The sequence below is a fragment of the Eleutherodactylus coqui genome, chromosome 9 (genome assembly GCF_035609145.1).
Source record: "Eleutherodactylus coqui strain aEleCoq1 chromosome 9, aEleCoq1.hap1, whole genome shotgun sequence".
Classification (NCBI taxonomy): domain Eukaryota; kingdom Metazoa; phylum Chordata; class Amphibia; order Anura; family Eleutherodactylidae; genus Eleutherodactylus; species Eleutherodactylus coqui.
Window position 1 is genome coordinate 103,595,079 of NC_089845.1, and position 22,894 is coordinate 103,617,972.

The window sequence follows — 22,894 nt, forward strand, 5'->3', positions numbered from 1 at the left end:
ATAGTTAGTGATGATGTGGGTTCATCTGGGGAACCATTGTTGGTCTTCAGCTATTGAACCCCAGTCATTGCGAGGTACACTAAATAGTCATTGTGAAAATTTGTCTAATTTCTCCACTGTTGTACCACTGGTTTAGTTGGTCCACTGTACCACATCGTTTCTGAGATATTAGACATGCCACCCAACATTCACACCTAGGATTAACCACATGTTACCTGCCATTGTGTAATCTTCTGTTTGATGTCTGTATGCGGTACAACCACTCTTGGTACACTCTTGATACTGTAGTTCTGGAACAGCCAACAAGTGCGACTGTTTCAGAAATACTGGTACCAAACCTCCAGGCACCAACAATCTGCCCGCAGTCAAAGTCGCTCAAGTCACAACATTTTCCCATGACTGCCAAATATTGCCTTCTACTGTGCAGAGGAGAGGTCAGCACATTATCTGAGAACAGATCATGATGTGACCATGACATGGAAATAATAATAATCTTTATTTATATAGCGCCAACATATTCCGCAGCGCTTGGCACCATGTTACTGATCACAAGATGTCACTCATCATTTCTTCCTTATGCAATGATCATTCAGTGTAGTCTACCCTTATAGAATTTATTTTTTATAAAGCTATATAGCTATAGCTATATAGTTATCCCAAGTATGCTTAACCCTTTCCAATCCGATTATTTTTTCTCATCCATTCTCCCCAGCTCCAAATAAATTGAAGCTGGTGAGAATGGATGAGAAAAAATACATTTCCCTGCACCCTCCTGAACTGACAGAGTTCAGGAGGGTGCAGGTGCTCACTGCACCGTGGGGGGCCTGCTTACCTGTCTGGCGTCTTCAACATTCTCAGTTCCGCCTCCCCGTTCGGCGATCATGTGACCGCTGGGGTCAGGTGGCACCCAGCGGTCACATGATCGCCGAGCCGGGAGACAGAAGGGAGAATGCGGAAGACGCCGGACAGGTAAGCAGGCCCCCCCCCCCACGGTGCAGGCTCCCCGCTCGGCGTTCATGTGACCGCTGGGGGTCAGGTAACACCGGCGGTCACATGATCGCCGGCCGGAATCTCCGTGCATTACATAGCGCTAATTGAGCACTATGTAATGTGTAAAGGAGAAGGCAGAAAGGGTTAAAAACCCTTTCTGCCTTCTCCTCTGGGGTCCTCAATGAGGACCAGTGCAGGAGTGTATCTGAATGTGTCTGATGATCGGGTGCAAATGCACTCCTGCACTGCAGTGTGGGGCCTGCCCCGACATCGGAGCTGTGGAGGGAAATTATGATGTCGAGGCAGGCCCGACATTGGATTGGAAAGGGTTAAATGTGCTTACTGTTGCTTTTCCAATCACACTTGGAAGTTTATTCTATGTATCTACTACTCCTCCAGTAAGATAATATTTCCTGACATTGCTTCCGATCTTTTCTCCAAGGCCAGCCAAATTAGGAAAAAACCTTTAAGCTACAATTTCTACTTTTCAAAATAAGGATAAATGTCATAGATATATAGAGAGAAGCTACTGAATAGAAGGGATAAGAATAAATCCAAGGAGAATGAGCTACGAATGCCCTGTAGATCATTTCTTCATCCTGGATATCAATGATACTGCACTCTGTAAGTCATGTTACATAAATGTACAGAGTGCCTCTAGTGTAATCTGGTAGCTCACGTGTATTTATCAGCTTTGTAGGAGCCTTCTATTATGTAATGTTCTAAAGTTGCCAAATTATTTGTCAAGCAGGGTGTCTTATGTGCCTCAGTATTTCAAGCTTAACAGGCTTGCATAAGCGCATGCCAAGCTTGCAGTGTATGGGAAACAAACCAGTATTATGTTTATTTCCGTGCTCTTCGGCTTCTACATACATCAGAGACAGGCTTCATTCTTGTAACACTAGAACAGCCTAACAGTTCAGGCTTTGCAATGATAATTACAACTTATTTCACTTGATAGAATTAAAGTCATGATAAACAGCACTCGTGATAATATGTGCAATGATGTGTAAGCTATTGCAGTAGTACTAGCTGCTGTGGGTATGCAGTATAGTGCAATCATTCATATAAGGAATGTCCATCATGATCTGTACTTACCTCTAAAGTTTTACATGTCTCTTCTAGCTGACTGATCACTGCTTGAATCAGATCATTACATCCAACCAGAATAGCAATGCCATCTGATAATTCAGTCTAGGCAATAAAAGATAGACATGGTTAATTAAAGTAAATACTGATTTAAAGGGTAGGGCACATAAAAAATATATACAATATTGTGCTGTCTATGAGGAATAATGATACGATTCACAGAAAATATCCTACTTATTAAACCTATTAGAGTTGCAGATCATCAAATCTACAGCCTGGTAGCACAATTATAATATGAAATCTACAATGTCCTATATGACAATTTTTTGTTAATTCCCACCAATATCAGCGATACTACAATGGCATCTTTTTTCAGACAACGGGAGCAGCCTCCTTCTCGTATTGCTACAATATGTATTTGTCATCTGGCCATAACCTTTGGGTATTCCAGATAAGCCTGTAATCATTGAAACTGTTAATATTAGACCATGTTTGTAAGGCACTTAAATTAAATTTGGTAATGAAATGGGTCATTTCAAAGGCAAGAAAGAAAGAAAATTATATTTAGAAGCTTAGGTAACCACTAAATGTTTAGACACATTTTTTTAGATACATCTGCTGTGCAACAAAGTTTCCCTGAGAAGTATTTTGAAACATTGTAATTAGAGATGAGCAAGCATACTCACTAAGGACAAATACTCGAGCGAGTATTGTCCTTAGCCAGTACCTGCCCGCTCGTGAGAAAAGATTCGGGTGCCGGCAGGGGGAAAGCGGGGCGGGGGGGGGGGGGGAGATCTCCCCCCTCCCCCTCCTGCTCACTCCCGCAACACACTGCTAACCCCCGCTGGCTCCGGAATCTTTTCTCACGAGCGGGCAGGTACTCGCTAAGAACAATACTCACTCGAGTATGCTAGCTCATCTCTAATTGTAATATGTGTAGATGTCCTATCTGTTATTAGTGTTATGCATTTGTACTGTATAGCCATTATCATGCCTATCTGCAAAGAAGGAAATAGCTATTTACAGATATATAAATATATGTCTTCATCAGTCTTAGCCATACTAATGCTTATGTACAGAAATACTTTTTCCTTTATTATAAGCAGCTATTTGTAATAGACTTTAGCCTTTAGACATACAAAAGGCATGCAGTAGCTCCACTTGCCTCTGTTTTATACAAAGGCATTCAAAGGCTGCTTTCATATGGAACCTATGACAAAAAAGACTGTATCCCATGCCTCATAGAGGCGACATACAGTGGCACTAGAGATGAGCGAGTATACTCGCTAAGGCACATTACTCGAGCGAGTAGTGCCTTAGCCGAGTATCTCCCCGCTCGTCTCTAAAGATTCGGAGGCTGGCGCCGGTGACAGGTGAGTCGCAGCGGGGAGCAGGGTGGAGCGGGGGGGAGAGAGGGAGAGAGAGATCTCCCCTCCGTTCCTCCCCGCTCTCCCCCGCCGCTCCCCGCCCCCCGCTGGCCCCCGAATCTTTAGAGATGAGCGGGGAGATACTCGGCTAAGGCACTACTCGCTCGAGTAATGGGCCTTAGCGAGTATACTCGCTCATCTCTAAGTGGCACACATTGTGTAGATTACCATACTGTCTTTACAGGATCTTTGCACACAACATTGCTATGTGCATAAGCCCTAAATGGCTTGTTTAAGGGGTCTTCCAGGAAAATACTATCAATAACATATCCTCAGGCCAGCGCTTGTAACTGCAGGCACAGATCCCTTTGATTTTAACGAGAGTTGCACCTGCAATCACCAGCACCAGCCACTACATAGGGATTAGAGCAGCAGCTTCTGTTCCATATCTCTGTATATTGCAGCACTGACAATGGGCGCCCAATCAACTGATCGGCCAGGGCATCGAGCGGTTGGCCCAGCTGATCAACCTGTCCTGAGTATTTTCCTGGAAAACCTCTTTAATGAGACATATCATTAAAGTCACATAGGACACAGCCCAGGTGCTGGGATCCCTATTCATGTCAAGGACAAATAGATGCCTGATTTTAATGAAGAGCTGCCTTGGTATATATAATTTGTGTAGTTCTAATGCTCACCGATGTCTCAATAAAGTCGTCTTTTCGTTATTCATTGGCTGCTATAAGACCATCACATCATGCAGATAGTAATACATCATTCCTGTGTATATGGCTCTAGTTCCCTGAAAGTTTTCACTCCTGGAAATTCCTACTCAGAGTTCTACCTCATTGAAGCTTATGTTGTTTCAGGGTAAACCATTGTATAATGCTAGATTTTACTGACTGCTTCGCCTGTACCATGGAAAGCATCTGCTTTGCACACTGAGTTTGCCCTGCATGTTGAAGAAGTGACAACCTTTGCTGCTACTTTCTTCTGGGGAACCCCTGACCGGGGAACCCTGATTGGAAAACCCTACTCTAAACACTTAGGTGTCATTTGTTTTACAGCACTTTGTATATAGTTATACACTGGTGTGTGACTGCTAAAGGGGCATTTCATGTCCATGGTTATTACGTATAGTTATAATGCACAAGTTACATAATATACAGAATGTGCCTAATCATAAGAACTACATTCTAATTTGCAATCCTTTAACAGATATGTGTTTTTAGAATTTTTTATTTAAATCATTAAGCAAAGTAATTGTAAATGTCTGCAGCTTTGATCTTTTCTTGAATTTAAATGTAAATGAAGTTACCTTAAAAGTAATAGCTCTGTCTCACAAAGAGCAGTAATCATCTTTTCAGATGGTGTTGCATTTTATTCCTACTGCTAATAATTGTCTATATTAAGCCCATGAGCCACAAAGAACTGACAGCGAACATGCAAATTAAGTACAATTATGTTATTAGCCATACCATAGTTTGCTTTATAAAGTACTAATTCACATCATTTCGGAACAAAATCAATAAGACCTGAATAGGGCAAAACACGTTACAGATATAGATGTTATTAACGCTTTTAAGACAAGGTGTATGCTTTATATCTGGCTCCTCTATCTCCTGTGGATGATATCACATTCTTCCATATCTGATGACATCATGTTTTATAGCACCTTTATATGCTAGAAAAATGCATTTATTCATAGTCCACATATGCAATCAAACAATAGATTATTAGAATCAGTTTTTTTTAGTAATATTACCTTTTGGCCCTGGAAAACATGAGCAAGAGGGGCTACCTCACAATTTTTGTGAGCTCCAAATACTTTACACATGGAACATGTTGGCACCTCACAAGTTAGACAGTAAATGTTAATTTTTTCCTCTTCGTGTTCTTCGCACATGGGTTGGTTAGCTTTTCTTTCAGGCCTGTGAAACAGCAATTCAAAACAAATGAGTGCATTATATCTAATATTATTATATTGATGTTATTTATAGAGGATTTTTTAAAACTTTGCCATAGAATATTAGGGACATTTCATTAGTTTTAGCATAAAAAAGTCATGTCTCTATGGGCTGCCTAACTTTATATGAGTATTGCAGATATACCAAAAACTCCCAACAGATGCCCTGCAATGCCTTGTTTAATATAAACTCAATGCCCATTTGCATGCAAAGACAATCTTTCAAACAATTGAAAGATTGACAGTTTTAGCAATCATTTTGTATAAAGTGGTAATGGACACTAATGTCCATTAGCACTTTATAATCTTCATTTGCGTGTAAAAGTGCCTCCGGTTGCTGTTTGCAGATCCCAGCATGTGATCTGAGCTTTGCACACAGCTGCTTTGTTCTCACATAGGCTGTCAGCAGAATATAAAGTTATCTGTGGCTCCCGTGGAGAACACAGCTTGAGGTCTGTGTTATCTCTCTACAGCTGAACTATGGATTTTAAGCTCGCCTTAAAATCATCATTCAGCTGAAAAGTAAACAATGGTAGCATTCATACGCAATGATTATCGCTCATATGCCATCGTCTGAACGAATTTTAAGCAATAATCGTTGCGTGTAAATGGGTCTTAACTTTTAATTCCAGTTAGCGATGATAGCTGCTTAGCAGCAGGGGAAGTGGGAAGAAAGAAAACATTTCTGCGCTCAGGGTAACCACAAGAGGGAAACCTTGTCAAGAGGCCATACGTGTGTATGGTCAAGTGCAATGACTATGCAATGACTTGAAGAAGTGGAGTTTTATTAAAACAGGACAAAGTAGTGCAACGCGTTTCGGAGCAAGCACAGTATGACCTGTCAGATGCTGCTCCTGTGTCACAGGGTCATACTGTGCTTGAGAAAGGAACCGTGAGAGCTCAGAAACATGTTGTACTACGTTGTCCTGTTTTAATAAAACTCCACTCCTTCAAGTCATCACCGACTAGTCTTTTCACCTCATTGCATAGTCATTGCACTTGACCATACACATGTATGGCCTCTTGACGAGGTATTCCCTCCTGAGGTTATCCTGGGCGCAGGAATTTTTTCTTTCTTTGCACTTCTACTGTTATTTGTCCTGGGGGCCCACCTGGCTTCCCAACCTTCATTCCATGCATGCTCTCATCTGATGTCCTTGCATAGGGACGGGGTTTTCTCTTTTTTCACCACTCTGACTGCATCAAACTATCACCATCTGTGAATCATTATAGGTCTATCAGGCCAAGACACATAGTGGCAACCACATTTTGATTAGCAGCAGGGTAACCCATAATCAGCATGACTATTGGGGACTCATAACCTGAAAAAAGAAGCTGTACAAACTGGATACTTAAAAAAAACATTCTGCGTATTGAAGAAAAATGACTGTTTTAAATAGCTACAATTTATAAAAACTAAAACAAGAAAGATTATGACCAGTGTCGAAAATTTAGGTCTACAAAGGACATGAAAGGGATATCACTGGAATACTTGACTCTGCGGCATGACGATTTGCCATCACATTTGCCCCTATATTTCACAGATCTTACAATACTGTTTTGTTCCATGTTGTGACATTTTATGATCGTTTGGAGGGAACACGATCAATTTTTTAAATATCACATTATTTAGTAAGAGGAGTTAAGAAATGGATTCTAAAGCTCTAATTAATCACTTGCTTTCATGAAGTATCCAATGAGCAAATGTCATATTATCAACACCTCCACTTCCTAGCCGGCAGGAAAATAAACTTGTGAATGTTAGGCTGGAAGGTGTGCGCTCATTAAACCTGCTGACTCATTGGAACTTACTGAAGAGCTGAGCTTATAAAAGTATACTTCAGCTGAGTCCTAAGGAAAATGACTGCAGTATGCAGCATACATTTGAACTGGCCCTTCTAAATTGGAGAGGTTTGCCTATTATTAATTAGCAATAAATAGTGAACAATAGAGTTGTCATTTCATCTTGGTGAACTATAAACTGCAGCTGACATTCAATAAATCCATAATGGAGTCAGACACAGCTTAGAAAAAAAGTCTGCTTTTATTCAAAAACAGTATCATGCTGACATGATGACAGAGTTTTAATATCAGCTCCAGCCAATGGGAAAGATGGGATGCCTTTTCTGGATCAGTCAACAGACCTTTTTTAAGTATTTTCCGACAACACCTTTACGCCTTTAAGTAGTCATCTCGGCCTATTTGAGGTCCACTATATGAAGTTCTGTTCAACGACCAGTGTCTCGAGAGTCATGAACCCCGACATGTGGCTCCTCAGCTGAGGGCAACACTAAAGACTATTGTGTCCTAGTGATACCAGGAATGTGAAAGAGTTACTGAAACCTGGCAAAGGGATCAAAGCTATAACAGTAGCAGTTAACACCAAGATAAAGGTCAAGATAAATTAGCATATACATTTACTCTTTGTACTGTCCATGTCATAAACATATAGCAAGTCTAGAGTAAGTGGAGATGTTTTACTTCAATTCAGTCTATTAGGTTGTGTTCACACAATCGTTCACCCTTTCTCCTTGTGTTCTGTGTTGGGATTCAGGTGGAAACCCAGGACGGAACTATAGGCTATTGTTGCTCAAACTGAGACAAAGAAGGTATTTGTAGTATTTGCACCAGATAAATAGTGTAGCTGACCATACTATTCCATAGTCACTAAATGCTGAATTAAAGACTGAACAACTCTAACGGCCATTATGGACTAAAATGTGCATGGCTGCATGAGCCAAATGATCAATGACTGGAGGCTAGTTTGTTGAATGGTTGTTCAACCATAAAACTACATCTATCTAATGTGTATGACCATCTTTAAAGTTGCTTTTACCAATACACTTATGGTGTGGTATAAACTACTTGACTATCGTAAGGTTTTAAAGAATGTTGCAGACTTGACATATGTGATCTCCAGAGCTGTTGTATGTTATCTGACACCTCGCTCCTATCTGTTCTAATAGCTTTGTTAAGGAATTAATCGACCTTTCAGTCTGATACCCTCTGAATAATAACAGAAAAAGTAACGAACTGCAGCACTCATATTGAAAATGCAGTAAAAGCTCAAAAAGCTTTATTTGTGGATCAAACCTTACACACGTTTTTCTTCCATAAAAAGACCCATATAAAGGTTGAAACATTGATTTGTTTGATGAATAAAATTCCCTTCACTTGAATAGGGCTGGATGCATTTACCTGCAGAGTATAATGAGACCGGCTGGACAAAAGAAAGCAAAACTGGACTTTACCTATAGCAGTTGCCTTTTCCAGGTACTACTGGCATCCCCCAGTATTCAGATACCTCCAGGACTTACAGTAGTGCCAAATTATGTAACAACCAGACAGTTGAATGAGCGATATTATTAAGCAGTTATCAACTCTTTTAGGCAACAAAGGTGCAAAAATAAGAATTTACCAACAGTTGACAAGAACTGAATGGTGATAGTAATCAGATGATGCAAAAATGGATGATGATGATGATGGTAGTCAGATAGTGGAGTAGATGGATAGTGGTAAACAGATAATAACAAACGGACAATAACTGACCCTAACTCTCGATTTGCTTTAAATCTTTTCCTAATCTCTCCCTGATGCTGACAACACTGTCTCTGAGTATCCCTAAAGATATCCCCCATGGAAATCCTATCTGAAACACAGAGACTGACAAAGAATGAGATGGCACCAAGTACCAGAGACAAAACCAAGTGTATAGAATAGAACAAAGAAACAAGATAGAGGCAAATACAAACAGTGAAAAAGTCAACAACAAACTACAAGGCTAAGAAGCAATAACTAGACTAGAAAAAAACACAAGAACAAAACTACACTGACAAGAAACATGACTACACTAGGCTCAAGATACTATAAATAAGCAAGGAATACTGCATTTAAATGCACATAGCGTAAAATGTAACCAGCGACACATTGCAGAAGCCAGAAATATTTAAAGAGAGGCTAGCCAATCAAGATTCTACCTTCAAACGAGCTGAAGCTGCAGCAGTATAGTCAACTGACCCACTCTAGTCACTCAGCTATGAGAGAGTTGTATAGCAGCTGCCCCAACAACAAACTAGTAGACGAGATGATAAAACAGCAGGAGCATTCCTGTTTAAAGGGGTTGTCCCGCGCCGAAACTTTTTTTTTTTTTCAACCCTCCCCCCCCCCCGTTCGGCGCGAGACAACCCCGATGCAGGGACTTAAAAAAAAAACAGCACAGCGCTTACCTGAATCCCCGCGCTCCGGTGACTTCTATACTTACCGGTGAAGATGGCCGCCGGCATCTTCTCCCTCCGTGGACCGCAGCTCTTCTGTGCGGTCCATTGCCGATTCCAGCCTCCTGATTGGCTGGAATCGGCACGTGACGGGGCGGAGCTACACGGAGCTACACGGAGCCCCATTGAGAACAGAAGAAGACCCGGACTGCGCAAGCGCGGCTAATTTGGCCATTAGACGGCGAAAATTAGTCGGCTCCATGGAAACGAGGACGCTAGCAACGGAACAGGTAAGTGAAAAACTTCTTATAACTTCTGTATGGCTCATAATTAATGCACAATGTACATTACAAAAGTGCATTAATATGGCCATACAGAAGTGTATAGACCCACTTGCTGCCGCGGGACAACCCCTTTAATGTAACAGCTGGAGTGCCTGGAGGCTGCTGTGCAGGGTAGGCATCAGTGCTGTGTCCTTTCATTCTCAGACTATTAGAAGTTTGGAAGTGGACATCAAGTGACTATGTGCAACATGAAATAGGAGAGTAATCATATGATCAGCTGAAAGATATGCTATATGTTTACAGACCTACCAGAGGAAAAGCTAAGCTTTCAGAAAAGGTGCAAAGTCTTCAGAATATAGTTACATTGAAACTCATTAAGGAACATGAGTATTTTCTTGAGAGAGCAAAGGTAACTCTTCAGAGTGTTGAAAGAAAATACACTTTCAATATACCGGCCTGTGGAAGCACGTGACCCAAAGATGTAGGAGGAACAGCAGTCAGTCAAGTACCCATACTGCTCAAGAACAGGTACCAGTTTCTCACACAAGAGAATAATGAAGTGGTACATCAAGATATGACTTTGCCCACAAAGAACAGTCTAGTAAGCTCTCAGAAACCTCTTGGATGGAGAAAAAGCAGTGCTGTTGTGAAGAAGAAATGAAAAGAAGAGTTGTGGGAGATTCTCTATTGAAGGGAACAAAGGCAAATACTAATAAATGAAGGGACAAATGACACTACAAAAAGCATCTTGCAACTATGTACAAATACTTTGAAGATGTAGGCAAAAAAGTGAAGGAACTGGGAGCGCAGGTACTCTTCTCATCCATTTTCCAATGGATGGTCATGGAATAAGGCGATGGAACAGGATTCTAAAGGCAAACAACCGGCTATTTTGATGGTGTTATCAGCAAAGATTTGGATTTCTAGACCATGGAGTGAATTACCTATATGATGGACTCCTTACTAGATACAGTTGCACCTTACAAAGACAGGAAAGCATATATTTGTCAGGTGCCTTGCTACACTCATCAGGAAGCTTTATACTAGAACAATATGGGAAGGGAAGGAAGTGAAAGGCCAGGCAAAAATATACAGCTAATGAATACAATTGAGAACCTTGCTATTAGAAGAGGAAATAAAGAACAAATCTAAAAAAAATCAGAAGGAAAGTAGAGGAGCAAGAGACACCAATCACAAACTAAAATGTTTCTATACAAATGCACAGTGCATGGGAAACAATGGAGAATTAGAGCTCCTAACACAGGAAGAGAAATATGATGTCATAGACATCACTGAAACTTGGTGGAATGATACACATGATTGGAATACAAGGCTTGAGGGATGCAACTTATTTATAAGAAACAGACTTAACCTTTTCCAATCCACTGTCTGACGTGTAAAGACATCCTATTTGAAGGCTGTACAGCTCCGATGCCGGAAGACATCCGGCAGGGTATCCTTACTGTATATTACTGTCCCGCTCTAATGTCAGGGGCCTCTCCAGCATGTCCCATACCGCAGTGCTGGCTCTAGCCAGCAGATGGCGCCATTGTATAACGGCAGAAAGAGAGAGCCCCCTAGGAAACCCTGAATCCAAAATTGGATTGCAAAGGGTTAATAAAAAGGGTAGGACGTGTTACATTGTATGTTAGGAAACCATATATCTTCACAGAGATTCAAGCTGCAGTGAATGGTAGTTCTGTAGAAACTGGTTGGATGAAAATACAAGGAGAAAACAACAGAGATTACATCATTGTAGGCATTTATTATAGGCCGTCTGGTCAAACAGAAAATATGGATGAACTCTTTCTACATCAGATGGCCAAGCTCTCAAAAAAGCATGACATAGTGATTATGGGAGATTTTACCTATCCAGACATTTGTTGGGAATCAGGTAAAAGTAATGGATCCAACAAATCCGTATTCGCTCTTGCTGACAAATTTATCTTCCAAAAGGTAGAAGAGTAAACAACGGGATCTGCTATCTTGGACCTGCTTTACTAACAAGAAGGAAATGGTTGAGGAAGTAAGAGTGGCTGGGAGCTTAGGAGGCAGTGATCATGCCATTCTTGAATTTTGGATAATAATGGGAGAAGGACTCGAGAGGACTCAGACTTCAAGTTTGGATTTCAGAAAGGCAGATTTTAATGGTCTTAGAAAGAGGGTAGGAAGAATCCTATGGCTGGATGTTCTTAAGGACAGAAATGTCCAAGAAGCATGGGAAATTTTTTGAAATGAGATTCTCAAATCACAATCATTTACAAACTCGGAAAGAAGGAAGAATGGGAAGCATTTAAAGAAACCAGGATGGATAAACACAAAACTTAAATGCATGCTAAAAAGGAAAAAATAATGTTTTTCAAATGGGAAGAGGGGGGGGGGATATCTATAGAAGAATATAATGCAGTCTGCAGATTTTGCAGAGCAAGTGTCATAATAGCTAAAGCTGCTAATGAATTGAGGCTTGCAAGAAAGGGCAAAAGCAAAAGAAAAGTCAAAGACGCTACAGGATTTGAGAAGGCCAAACTTTTAAATTCCCCTTTTGTATTTGTTTTCTCTCAGAAGGTAATATCAACTAATCTTCCATATGCTATTGACGGGATAAAATAAACTAGGTTATCTATAAACAGCTGGCTAATTTAAATGAATTCAAGTCTCCAGGACCAGATGGATTACATCCCAAGGTACTAAAGGAAATAAGGGAAGTAATTACTGAGCCACTACCCATAATCTTTGAAAATTTAGGGAGAACAGGAGAAGTCCCAGAAGACTGGAGAAGGGCAAATGTTGCCCCTAACTTCAAAAAAGGAAAAAGGTGGACCCAGGAAACTACAGGCCTGTGAGCCTGACTTCTATACCGGGAAAGATCTTTGAACAAATCATTAAATAGTATGTATGCAAGTACTTGGATGAGAATGGAGTAATTAATATCAAGTGGAATACCACAAGGTTCTGTCCTGGACCTAGTGTTGTTCAACGTTTTTATAAATGATCTAAATGAGGAAATTGAGGGAAAACTGATTAAATTTAACAATGACATCAAGCTAGTTGGGATAACTAACACTAACGAGAAAGAGAGGATTCAAAAGAGATCTACACAAGTTTGAATAGTGGACTGTGGCTAACAAAACAGTATTTAACAAGGAAAAAGCCATATATCTGGGAAGGAAAAATGAAAAAAGCACATACAGAATGGGAGGAACTCTCCTAAGCACCAGCAAATATGATAAAGACTTGGGTATAATAATAGATCATAGACTGAATATGGATCAACATTGTGATGCAGCAGCAAAAGGCACACACAATTTTGGGATGTATTAAGAGAAGGATACTGTTTAGATCATGTGAAGTAATTATCCCCCTCTACTCTTCCTTGGCCAGGCTTCATCTGGAATACGGTGTCCAGTTTTAGGCACCCCAATTTAAAAAAGATTTTGACAAACTGGAGCAAGTTCAGAGAAGAGTTACCAAGACGGTGAGCAGTTTGCAAACCATGTCCTATGAGGAATGGATAAAGGATCTGGGAATGTTTAGCTTGCAAAAAAGAAGGTTGAGAGGAGACTTAATAGCTATCTACAGATAATAAGGGCTGTCATAGTGCAAAGGGATCAGCCCTATTCTCATTTGCACAAGGAAAGACTGGAAGCAATGTGATGAAACAGAAACAAATTAGATTTTTGGAAAAACTTTCTGACAATGAGGGTGACCATAAAGTGGAACATGTTGCCATGGGAGGTGGTGAATTCTCTTTCAATGGAAGTCTTCAAACAGAGGCAGGACAGAAATCTATCTGGGATAATTTAGTGAATCCTGCATTGAGCATGGGGTTGGACCCGATGACCCTGGAGGTCCCTTTTTAACTCTACAATTTTATGATTCTAGAGGTCAGATCCCCCCAATCACAAAGTGATTGCATATTCTAGTGATATGCCATCAGTGTAGGAGATAAAGCAACCTTTTAATGACTTGTGAACGTTTAGGTCCATTTCTCAGTTGTTCATAAAGAGTTTGTTCTCATTCTGTGGTTGTCTATTCAGTACTGACTATGATAAGCCTGTCATCTGAAGTGGATTATAACTTTTTTTGCGGAAATGTTGGCAAGACAAGGTGGGGTAAATCAGTGGATGGGATATGGCAATTAAGAACATGTAAAATAAATAGGATATTTAGATAAGTATTCTATTGTAATGAGTGAAAAAAGCTAAATACATAAGGCAAAGAGCTTTATGCACTCTGTAGGCCTCAGGTATCAAAACTTATAGAAAACAGGGCTGTATTGCCTAGATCAAGTAGTTAGAGACCAGCTTACATTTTCTAATACGCAACTAGAAAAGTGAACACAATAAGTAGCTGTCAAGGCAGCGGATATGGATCAACTTTTTCGGCTTAGGACTAGATTCTTGAGGCAGCACCTGGGGTTCCATGGCTTTTACCTTTTAACACCACCAGCTGGGATCTGGTCTTTGCTGCAGGTAACCACAGACCATTACCCCAGAACTATCTTGGTTATGAGGGAGCTGACACAATCTGGTCAGAGCTACTGTTGCCCGGTATGGAGGTGCAGGCAGAGACAAGGTCATAGAACAGAGCAAAAGTCAGAACAAGCATAATTCTTGCATAATAGTGAATCAGGCCAAGGGTCAGAGCAGGCAGCTGACAGAATTACCATGGTCAATAACCAAGCTGAGGCAGGAGTGGAGAAGACAGGAAACACAAGTAGAACACCATGGATCAAAACTGTCAGAACAATATAACATTTTTACAATAGTGAGACTAATTGCTCAGGCATCCTCCAGTGAAAGATGTAGCCTCTAATACACCAAGACCTACCAGAGTTGGCTAGGGACAGAAAAACTGAGTAGATAGGCTGGCCTTTTAAGAGGTGGGTCATGTGGCACACCCCTATGAGTAGGAGTGACAGCCAGCCTGGGATGCAGGAGGATGTGGTGCCTGCTGCAGATGACAAGAGCATGCAGATGAGAGCTGCTACCACCTGAGAGAAGAAGAGATAATTCAGTGGCCAGAGCCCCAGAACATATGAGCCACTACATGCCATTTTTCTCTGAGACAACATTGAGAAAAAATGTTTTCAGTAACGTACTCACGTACTGTATATATTGTTATACTTCACTGGTGCTTGGAGTAACAGAACAATTCATATGGATGAGTCTACCCAGCAGTGGCGCCTTTATTTTACATGGTTGCCAACTACAGTGTATAATGATGCAATAATCCTTCATTGCTATTTTACTATCTTTAGATAATGTACAAAAGTTTTTTTTTCAATACAACCTGTGTAATTCATGGCATGAAGAGTGAGGTTATAGATAAGAGTTCAGCAATGTTAAGTGCATACCCAGAACAAAATGGAAAAATTGTATCTGTTACTCATAGTGAAACGAAAACAACTCTTCACGACTGGCACAGCACACATCCGCCTTACATAAGCGGCTCATCATAAATATCGGTATAATTATGACTCATGATAAAATCACTTTAATGGAAAAATAACAAGCCAATTACCACCTCAGTGGTGCTTCTTCTTGATCATTTCCACTCTTGTTCTCTGCACTGTTATACTTGCTGTTTTATATGTTGCTTCTCCATGGCACTGAGTAATAAGAAAGCTTATATCAGAAAATATGTTTAAAATCCTCAATGTGCTTAACCCTTTCAAGACCAAGCCAAATTTTGGAAGCCTGGTATGTGTCCCTTTAACAGAGACTAGCTCTGCAAAGGTTTTACACATTCAAGTAATCCTGTTTTTTTTTTTTTTTGTTACATAGTATACTATGTTTAGGTGATAAAAGTAGCCCGATCTAATTTCATATATTTATTAAAAATACACCAAAATTAAGGAAAATTTTTACAAATTGTAATTTATTTTCAGATTTTCAACAGTTTTACGCCAAAATTGTACTTATATACTGTACACATCTTTTATTAGATATATAAATACAGTATTTCCATTTGTTTACTTTACTTTGGAAGCACATTTCAAAAATTGTATATGCTTTTAAGCAATTTAGGAGACATAAATTTAACATAAATTTTTAAAATCTTGAAGTATATATTGTTTTTAATTTTAATTTATATTTAATTGAGTTAATAAATGAAACTGTAAATGCAAAATGTAATTTAAATGTAATAAAAAAAAAACCTGAGGTAATAAATGAATGTAATAAATTTAAGGTATTTCGAGATAAATAAAAAAATGAACTCCACACTATACAATCATCTTGCAAGCTAAACATAAATATATTAATATGGATTAAGTAATTAAGGGGGTTAATTTGCTGTTAATGTGCTGTTTCACAGTATGTTCTCCTTCTCTCTCCACCAATCTTACACTGACAGGAAACTTGGGGAGGGAGAGGGTTTTATGGTGCAGAAGTACTGGGAAAGTTTATTACTACAAACTTACTACAACAAACTTTCCCTGCCTTTGCTATGAGTGTCACTCGGATCGCATCATCAGCACCTGAACCAATCATGTCCTGATGACCTCAACCAAACAAAAGGCTGTTAGTAACAGTGTGTTTTGAATTCTTCAGCATCTCTGGTGCACATGATTACCGTCAGAGTGGTCAACATACATTTGTCGCTGCTGCACAGAGCTCAGCAAGCAGCAACATAAATTTACCATTGGCGGTCACAAACCGGTTAAACAGGAGTTTTAATTTTCAAGTGAATCGGTCAACTAAGCCGCAATAGTAGAAAAGAATGGGGCTCCATTATAGGGAGGGCATAAGAGGCATGTTCCCCAAGGCTTTTACAAATATAAGGTCCTCGAAAGCCTCCACCAGCCACCCTTCTATCTTAAGCAGCTTTTTCTATGACAATTGTTAAAATTACAACTGGATCAAGAAAATTGATCATTCAATGGTCAAAGACTAGTGAAAGATGAATGATGGATGCCATTCAAAAGTGTGATATGGGATATGGTACTATTTATGGGGAGGGGTACCCAAAAGAAACAGAAAACTTCTTCTGGTGGGTGCAGCAATACTAGAACAGGCGTCTGTTGCTACCAGTAGGTGAATGTCTGCAGAACCCTTCTGAGGTGGTATGCTAGTTGACATTGTTGGAGAAGGTAGCATTTGACTCCAGTGATCTTTTTTCAACAAGTTGTTTAGTGTTTCACCTATTATGCGATACTGATTCATATGAGCAACTAGCTGATATACCTGTCCTCGCCCAAATTAATTTGATACAGGTGTTTATGTGTTGTTTGCACGGAAAATTTTATGAAGTCAAGGTTACTTTAGAGTAACCGAGGAATAAAATATGTATACACATAGAGGAGCATTAGATTCTCATCAGTCTGCATGTACTGCCCCTCTGCAGAATGTGCCAGCCCTCCCACTCTCCTCATTTAGAACCTAAAGAATGCTAGCACCAAATTTCACGCTTTTACGACACCGAGAAGTTACATTACATAGGGGTGCACTTACTTTTGCACTTAGGATTGAATAATTGAGTTGTGACCCCTTTACTTTTCCTATTTAGGACCTAAAGAATAATCGTCCCAAATTTGATGTTTGTGCAACACCAGAAAGTTACATTACATAGGGGTCCCAATACTTTTGCACTTAGCATTGAATAATCAAGCTGTGACCCCTTTACTTTTCTTATTTGGGACCTAAAGAAAGCTTATTTTAAATTTCATGTTTGTACGACATTGGAAAGTTAGTGACTTAGACTTCGTACATTACACAGGGGCGCCAATACTTTTTCACTTAGCATTGAATTTTCGAGTTGTGACCCCTTTATTTTTCCTATTTAGGGCCTAAAGAATGATCATCCCAAATTTCATGTTTGTACGACATCGGGAAGTCAGAGAATCAGATATCATACATTACAGAGGGGCACCAATACTTTTGAACTTAGCAGTGAATTTTTGAGTTGTGACTCCTTTACTTTTCCTATTTAGGACATAAAGAATGCTCCTGCCAAGTGTTATGTTTGTACGACATCGGGAAGTTAGAGACTTAGATTTCGTACATTACACAGGGGCGCCAATATTTTTCCACTTAGCACTGAATTTTTGAGTTGTGACCCATTTATTTTTCCTATACAAGACCTAAAGAATTCTCCTGCTAAATTTCATGTTTTTACGATATCGGGAAGTTAGAAACTTAGATTTCGTATATAACACAGGGGTGCCAATACTTTTGCACTTAGCATTGAATTTTACAGCTGTGAGCTCTTTATTTTTCCTATTTAGGACCTAAAGAATGATCATCCCAAATTTCATGTTTGTACAACATCGGGAAATTAGAGACTTAGATTTCATACATTACATAGGGGCGCCAATACTTTTGCGCTTAGCATTGAATTTTTGAGTTGTGACCCCTTTACTTTTCCTATTTAGTACCCAAAGAAGGCTCATGCCAAATTTCACGTTTGTACGATATCGAAAAGTTAATTAGATTTGGTACATTACACAGGGGCGCCAATACTTTTGCACTTGGCAATAAATTTTTGAGTTGTGACTAGAGATGAGCGAGCATACTCGTCCGAGTTTGATACCCGTTCGAGTATTAGGGTGTTCGAGATGCTCGTTACTCGTAACGAGTACCACGCGGTGTTCGGGTTACTTTCATTTTCTTCCCTGAGAAATTTGCGTGCTTTTCTGGCCAATAGAAAGACAGGGAAGGCATTACAACTTCCCCCTGCAACGTTCAAGCCCTATACCACCCCCCTGCAGTGAGTGGCTGGCGAGATTAGGTGTCACCCGAGTATTAAAATCTGCCCCTCCCGCGGCTCGCCACAGATGCATTCTGACATAGTTTAGGGAAAGTGTTGTTGATGCCGAGCTGCTATAGGGAGAGTGTTAGGAGTGATTTTAGGCTTCAAGAACCCCAACGGTCCTTCTTAGGCCATAGAAATCGCAGATCGCACCTTTGTGCGATCTGCGATTTCTGTTCTCTTCTCTATATGCGCTCAATGGGGCTGGCGGCAGCAGCGCCGACCCCATTGAGAACATATAGAAGACAAATCATTCTTCTCTGCCACAGCTGTAACAGCTGTAGCAGAGAAGAACGATGTTTGCCCATTGAATTCAATGGAGCCAGCAATACAGCAGGTTCCACTGAAAGCAATGGGCTGCCGGCGATCGCGGGATGAATTGTCGGGAAGGGCTTAAATATATAAGCCCTTCCCTGCAATTCATCCAGAAATGTGTTACAATAAAAATATATACCGGCGTATAAGGCGACGGGGCGTATAAGACGACCCCCCAACTGTCACCTTATACGCCGGCAATACAGCGGAGCAAAGAATAAAAATCATTCCTCACTTCTCCTGGCGTTCTGCGGTGCTGCTGCAGGCTGTCGCTCCCTCCTGGTTCCCGGCAGAGCATTGCTTTCTCTACGAAGGGCTTTAAATCCCCGCCTCCAGAAACACACATGCCTTCAGCCAATCACAGCCAATGACAATGATGTCATTGAATGGCTGTGATTGGCTGAAGGCACGTGTGTTTCGGGAGGCGGGGATTTCAACCACTGCGTCCAGAAAGCAATGCTCTGCCGGGGACCAGGAGGGAGCGACAGCCTGCAGGAGCACCGCAGAAGCACCGGTGAAGTGAGTAATGATTTTTATTCTTTGCTCCACTGTATTCCCGGCGTATAAGGTGACAGTTGGGGGGTCGTCTTATACGCCCCGTCACCTTATACGCTGGTATATATTTTTATTGTAACACATTTCTGGATGAATTGCAGGGAAGGGCTTATATATTTAACCCCTTCCCGACAATTAATCCCGCGATCGCCGGCAGCCCGTTGCTTTCAGTGGAACCTGCTGTATTGCTGGCTCCATTGAATTCAATGGGCAAACATCGTTCTTCTCTGCCACAGCTGTTACAGCTATGGTAGAGGAGAACGATCTTTATGCTGACAGTGGGGGGGGGGCCCACTCTTGCCGCTATTGTGGCTTAATAGTGGGACCTGGGAACTTGAGATGCAGCCCAACATGTAGCCCCTCGCCTGCCCTATCCATTGCTGTGTCGTTCCCATCACTTTCTTGAATTGCCCCGATTTTCACAAATGAAAACCTTAGCGAGCATCGGCGATATACAAAAATGCTCGGGTCACCCATTGACTTCAATGGGGTTCGTTACTCGAAACGAACCCTCGAGCATCGCGCAAATTTCGTCCCGAGTAACGAGCACCCGAGCATTTTGGTGCTCGCTCATCTCTAGTTGTGACCCCTTTACTTTTCCTATTTATGACCTAAAGAATGATCATTCCAAATTTCATTTTTGTACGACATTGGAAAGTTAGAGACTTAGATTTCGTACATTACACAGGGGCGCCAATATTTTTGCACTTAGCATTGAATTTTCGAGTTGTGACCCCTTTATGTTTCCTATTTAGGGCCTAAAGAATGATCATCCCAAATTTTATGTTTGTATGACATCGGGAACTTAGAGACTTAGATTTCGTACATTACACAGGGGCGCCAATATTTGTGCACTTAGCACTAAATTTTTGAGTTGTGACCCATTTACATTTCCTATATAGGACCTAAAGAATTCTCCTGCTAAATTTCATGTTTGCACGATATCAAGAAGTTAGAAACTTAGATTTCGTATATTACACAGGGGCGCCAATACTTTTGCGCTTAGCATTGAATTTTCGAGTTATGACCCCTTTACTCTTCCTATTTAGAACCTAAAGAATCTTCCTGCCAAATTTCATGTTTGTACAACATTGGGAAGTTAGAGAATTAGTGGCAAGTGAGTTAGTGAGTCAGTGAGTGACTTGAGCAGAAGGGTCTTCTGCCTTCGGCTCGGTTCGGCAGCAGCGGCGTTCTGGCTCCGCCCCCTTCTATGCGTCATTGCGTAGCTCCGCCCCGTCACGTGTGCCGATTCCAGCCAATTAGGAGCCGAAGGCAGAAGACCCTTCTGCGCAAGCGCGTCTAATCGGGTGATTAGACGCTGAAATTAGATGGAGCCATGGAGACGGGGACGCCAGCGCAGGGAAGGTAAGTGAATAACTTCTGTATGGCTCATAATTAATGTACGATGTATATTACAAAGTACATTAATATGGCCATACAGAAGTGCTGAGCCCCACTTGCTTTCGTGAGACAACCCCTTTAAAGGGAACCTGCTACATGCCCACAGTACCATATACTAAGTTATGGTGCTGTTAGGGAATGTGATAGGAAGCCAGGTGATGTATTGTTATACTCACCCACTCCTGCGATCCAGCGGTGTAACCCTCTGAAATTGGCTTCTGGCATGAAAATCTGACTCTTTTTAGACTCTTGTACTCACCCTCACCCATAAACCTATATAGTAGAGTGTGTAAAGGACTCAGTGGGGGACACCGCTGGATCATGGTACCAATGAGTATAAGAATTACATTACCCAGCTCCCTATCATGTCCCCTAAGAGCACCATAACTTAGTTTAAGGGATGGTAGGTGAAGCTAATTTCTGCAATTCAGCATCCAGCTGACATCATTGCAAGTTCAGTCATTTAGTCTGAAGTACAGCCACCGATTATACTGACTCCAAAAATAATATTATATTACATTAATTAATCTCCTAATTACTAACAATGAAGGTGCATCATTCTGGAAGTCATGTAGGACTGGGGTGGTAGAAGATGTTTACAAGACCACACTTGCATCTAATAGATGTGAGATGTGTTCTCACCAGTTGGATGTTTTGTAGATATCGTAACTGGGTCACTCTCAATGTCCTTTAGTGATCTCATCATGTATCATGTGTTTGGTATTTGTCGAATAAATTGGGTGTATATAGGACATGAACATGAAGCATATTATTTAGCTCACATCTGTTCCTCTCACATTTCCTCATACGAAGCAGATTCTAAATCACACAACCTACCAGTCTTTAGTTTAAGTGGCAATATTGATACTATTACTACCCATTCCACATGCCCTGCTGAATGAATGTAATTCATTATGTGTGTCTATCATTGAGGCACTTAGTTCAGATGGTAAGAAGATTGTAATTATCCATGAAAAGCTGACATTCAACTAATGTTTAACTATACAGAACATTTCTTTTAAATAAAGCTCTATTGACAAATGACTAACGGCCTCCATCAGTTTCCATCACTTTTAAGGCAGAAATCGTAGTGAATGGAGTGTTATTTGTGCCATTAAAACAACAGTAAACTTAACCAAAGTTTGACACATTCCATTAGAAGTCAATGATGCTAGGTAGTCACCACTTAGATGCCATACAATAGATCTGTGTCAACATTATGGCATCTGTTACAAGTGGCAGCTATGTTACTAGTGTGAAAAGAGCTTAAGATAATGCAGCAGTGGATGAATTGATTTCATGATCTATCCAGTGGTGTAGCTATAGGGGGTCACAGGAGTTGTCACAGTTGCCCCTTTGGCTATGGGGGCCTACAGGACCCTACTCGCCACACTGAAAATCTGAACTCTTCTCCCTTTATAATATACATGTCCTTCACCCTCCAACCACACACATCCTCCTCGCGACTGCTGCACCTTGATATGAGAGGTTGTCAATGTTTTTTCCTCCCCAGACCTGTCTTTTCTAGTCCGGTACCTTGGAAAAAAGGAGAGGAGGATCTCTGTGATGTTTTAAGGCACTGGATTGGAGGAACGGGTCTGGGGAGGAAAACGCACTGATAGCCTCTGATATCGAGGTGCTGCAGTTGCGGAGAGGATGTGAGTGGCTGAAGAGTGAAGGGGGCCAATACATAGAAAGGTACAAAAATAATAAAATCATATTCACCTCTCTGGCTATATCCTGTAATTTGCTCCAGTTCCTCCTGTCTCTGAGTACTGATCACATGATAGTGGTCATGTGACCACTACAGTGTATAAGATGATTATTGATGTACAAGAAATAAGGCATATAATGTGACATCTCCCTGCTAGACTAAAAACTTCTAAGGCCAAACTGCCCCAAGAAAACTACATTTGAATGAGGCTTAATACAGAGACATAAGAACACCAGGACAAGCAACGT

At 40.8% G+C, this 22,894-nt stretch overlaps 1 protein-coding gene across 2 annotated transcripts in view; it reads right to left on the reverse strand.

The window, feature by feature from the left end:
• Positions 1–22,894, reverse strand: part of TRIM55 (tripartite motif containing 55) — a 120,475-nt gene that overhangs the window by 86,834 nt on the left and 10,747 nt on the right. For both annotated transcript variants that reach the window (XM_066578270.1, XM_066578271.1), the window contains exons 3-4: positions 5,212–5,377; positions 2,089–2,184 (exon numbers count right to left, since the gene is read on the reverse strand). In XM_066578270.1, the coding sequence (XP_066434367.1) occupies positions 2,089–2,184; positions 5,212–5,377 (262 nt within the window). The remainder of the gene's footprint in view (positions 1–2,088; positions 2,185–5,211; positions 5,378–22,894) is intronic.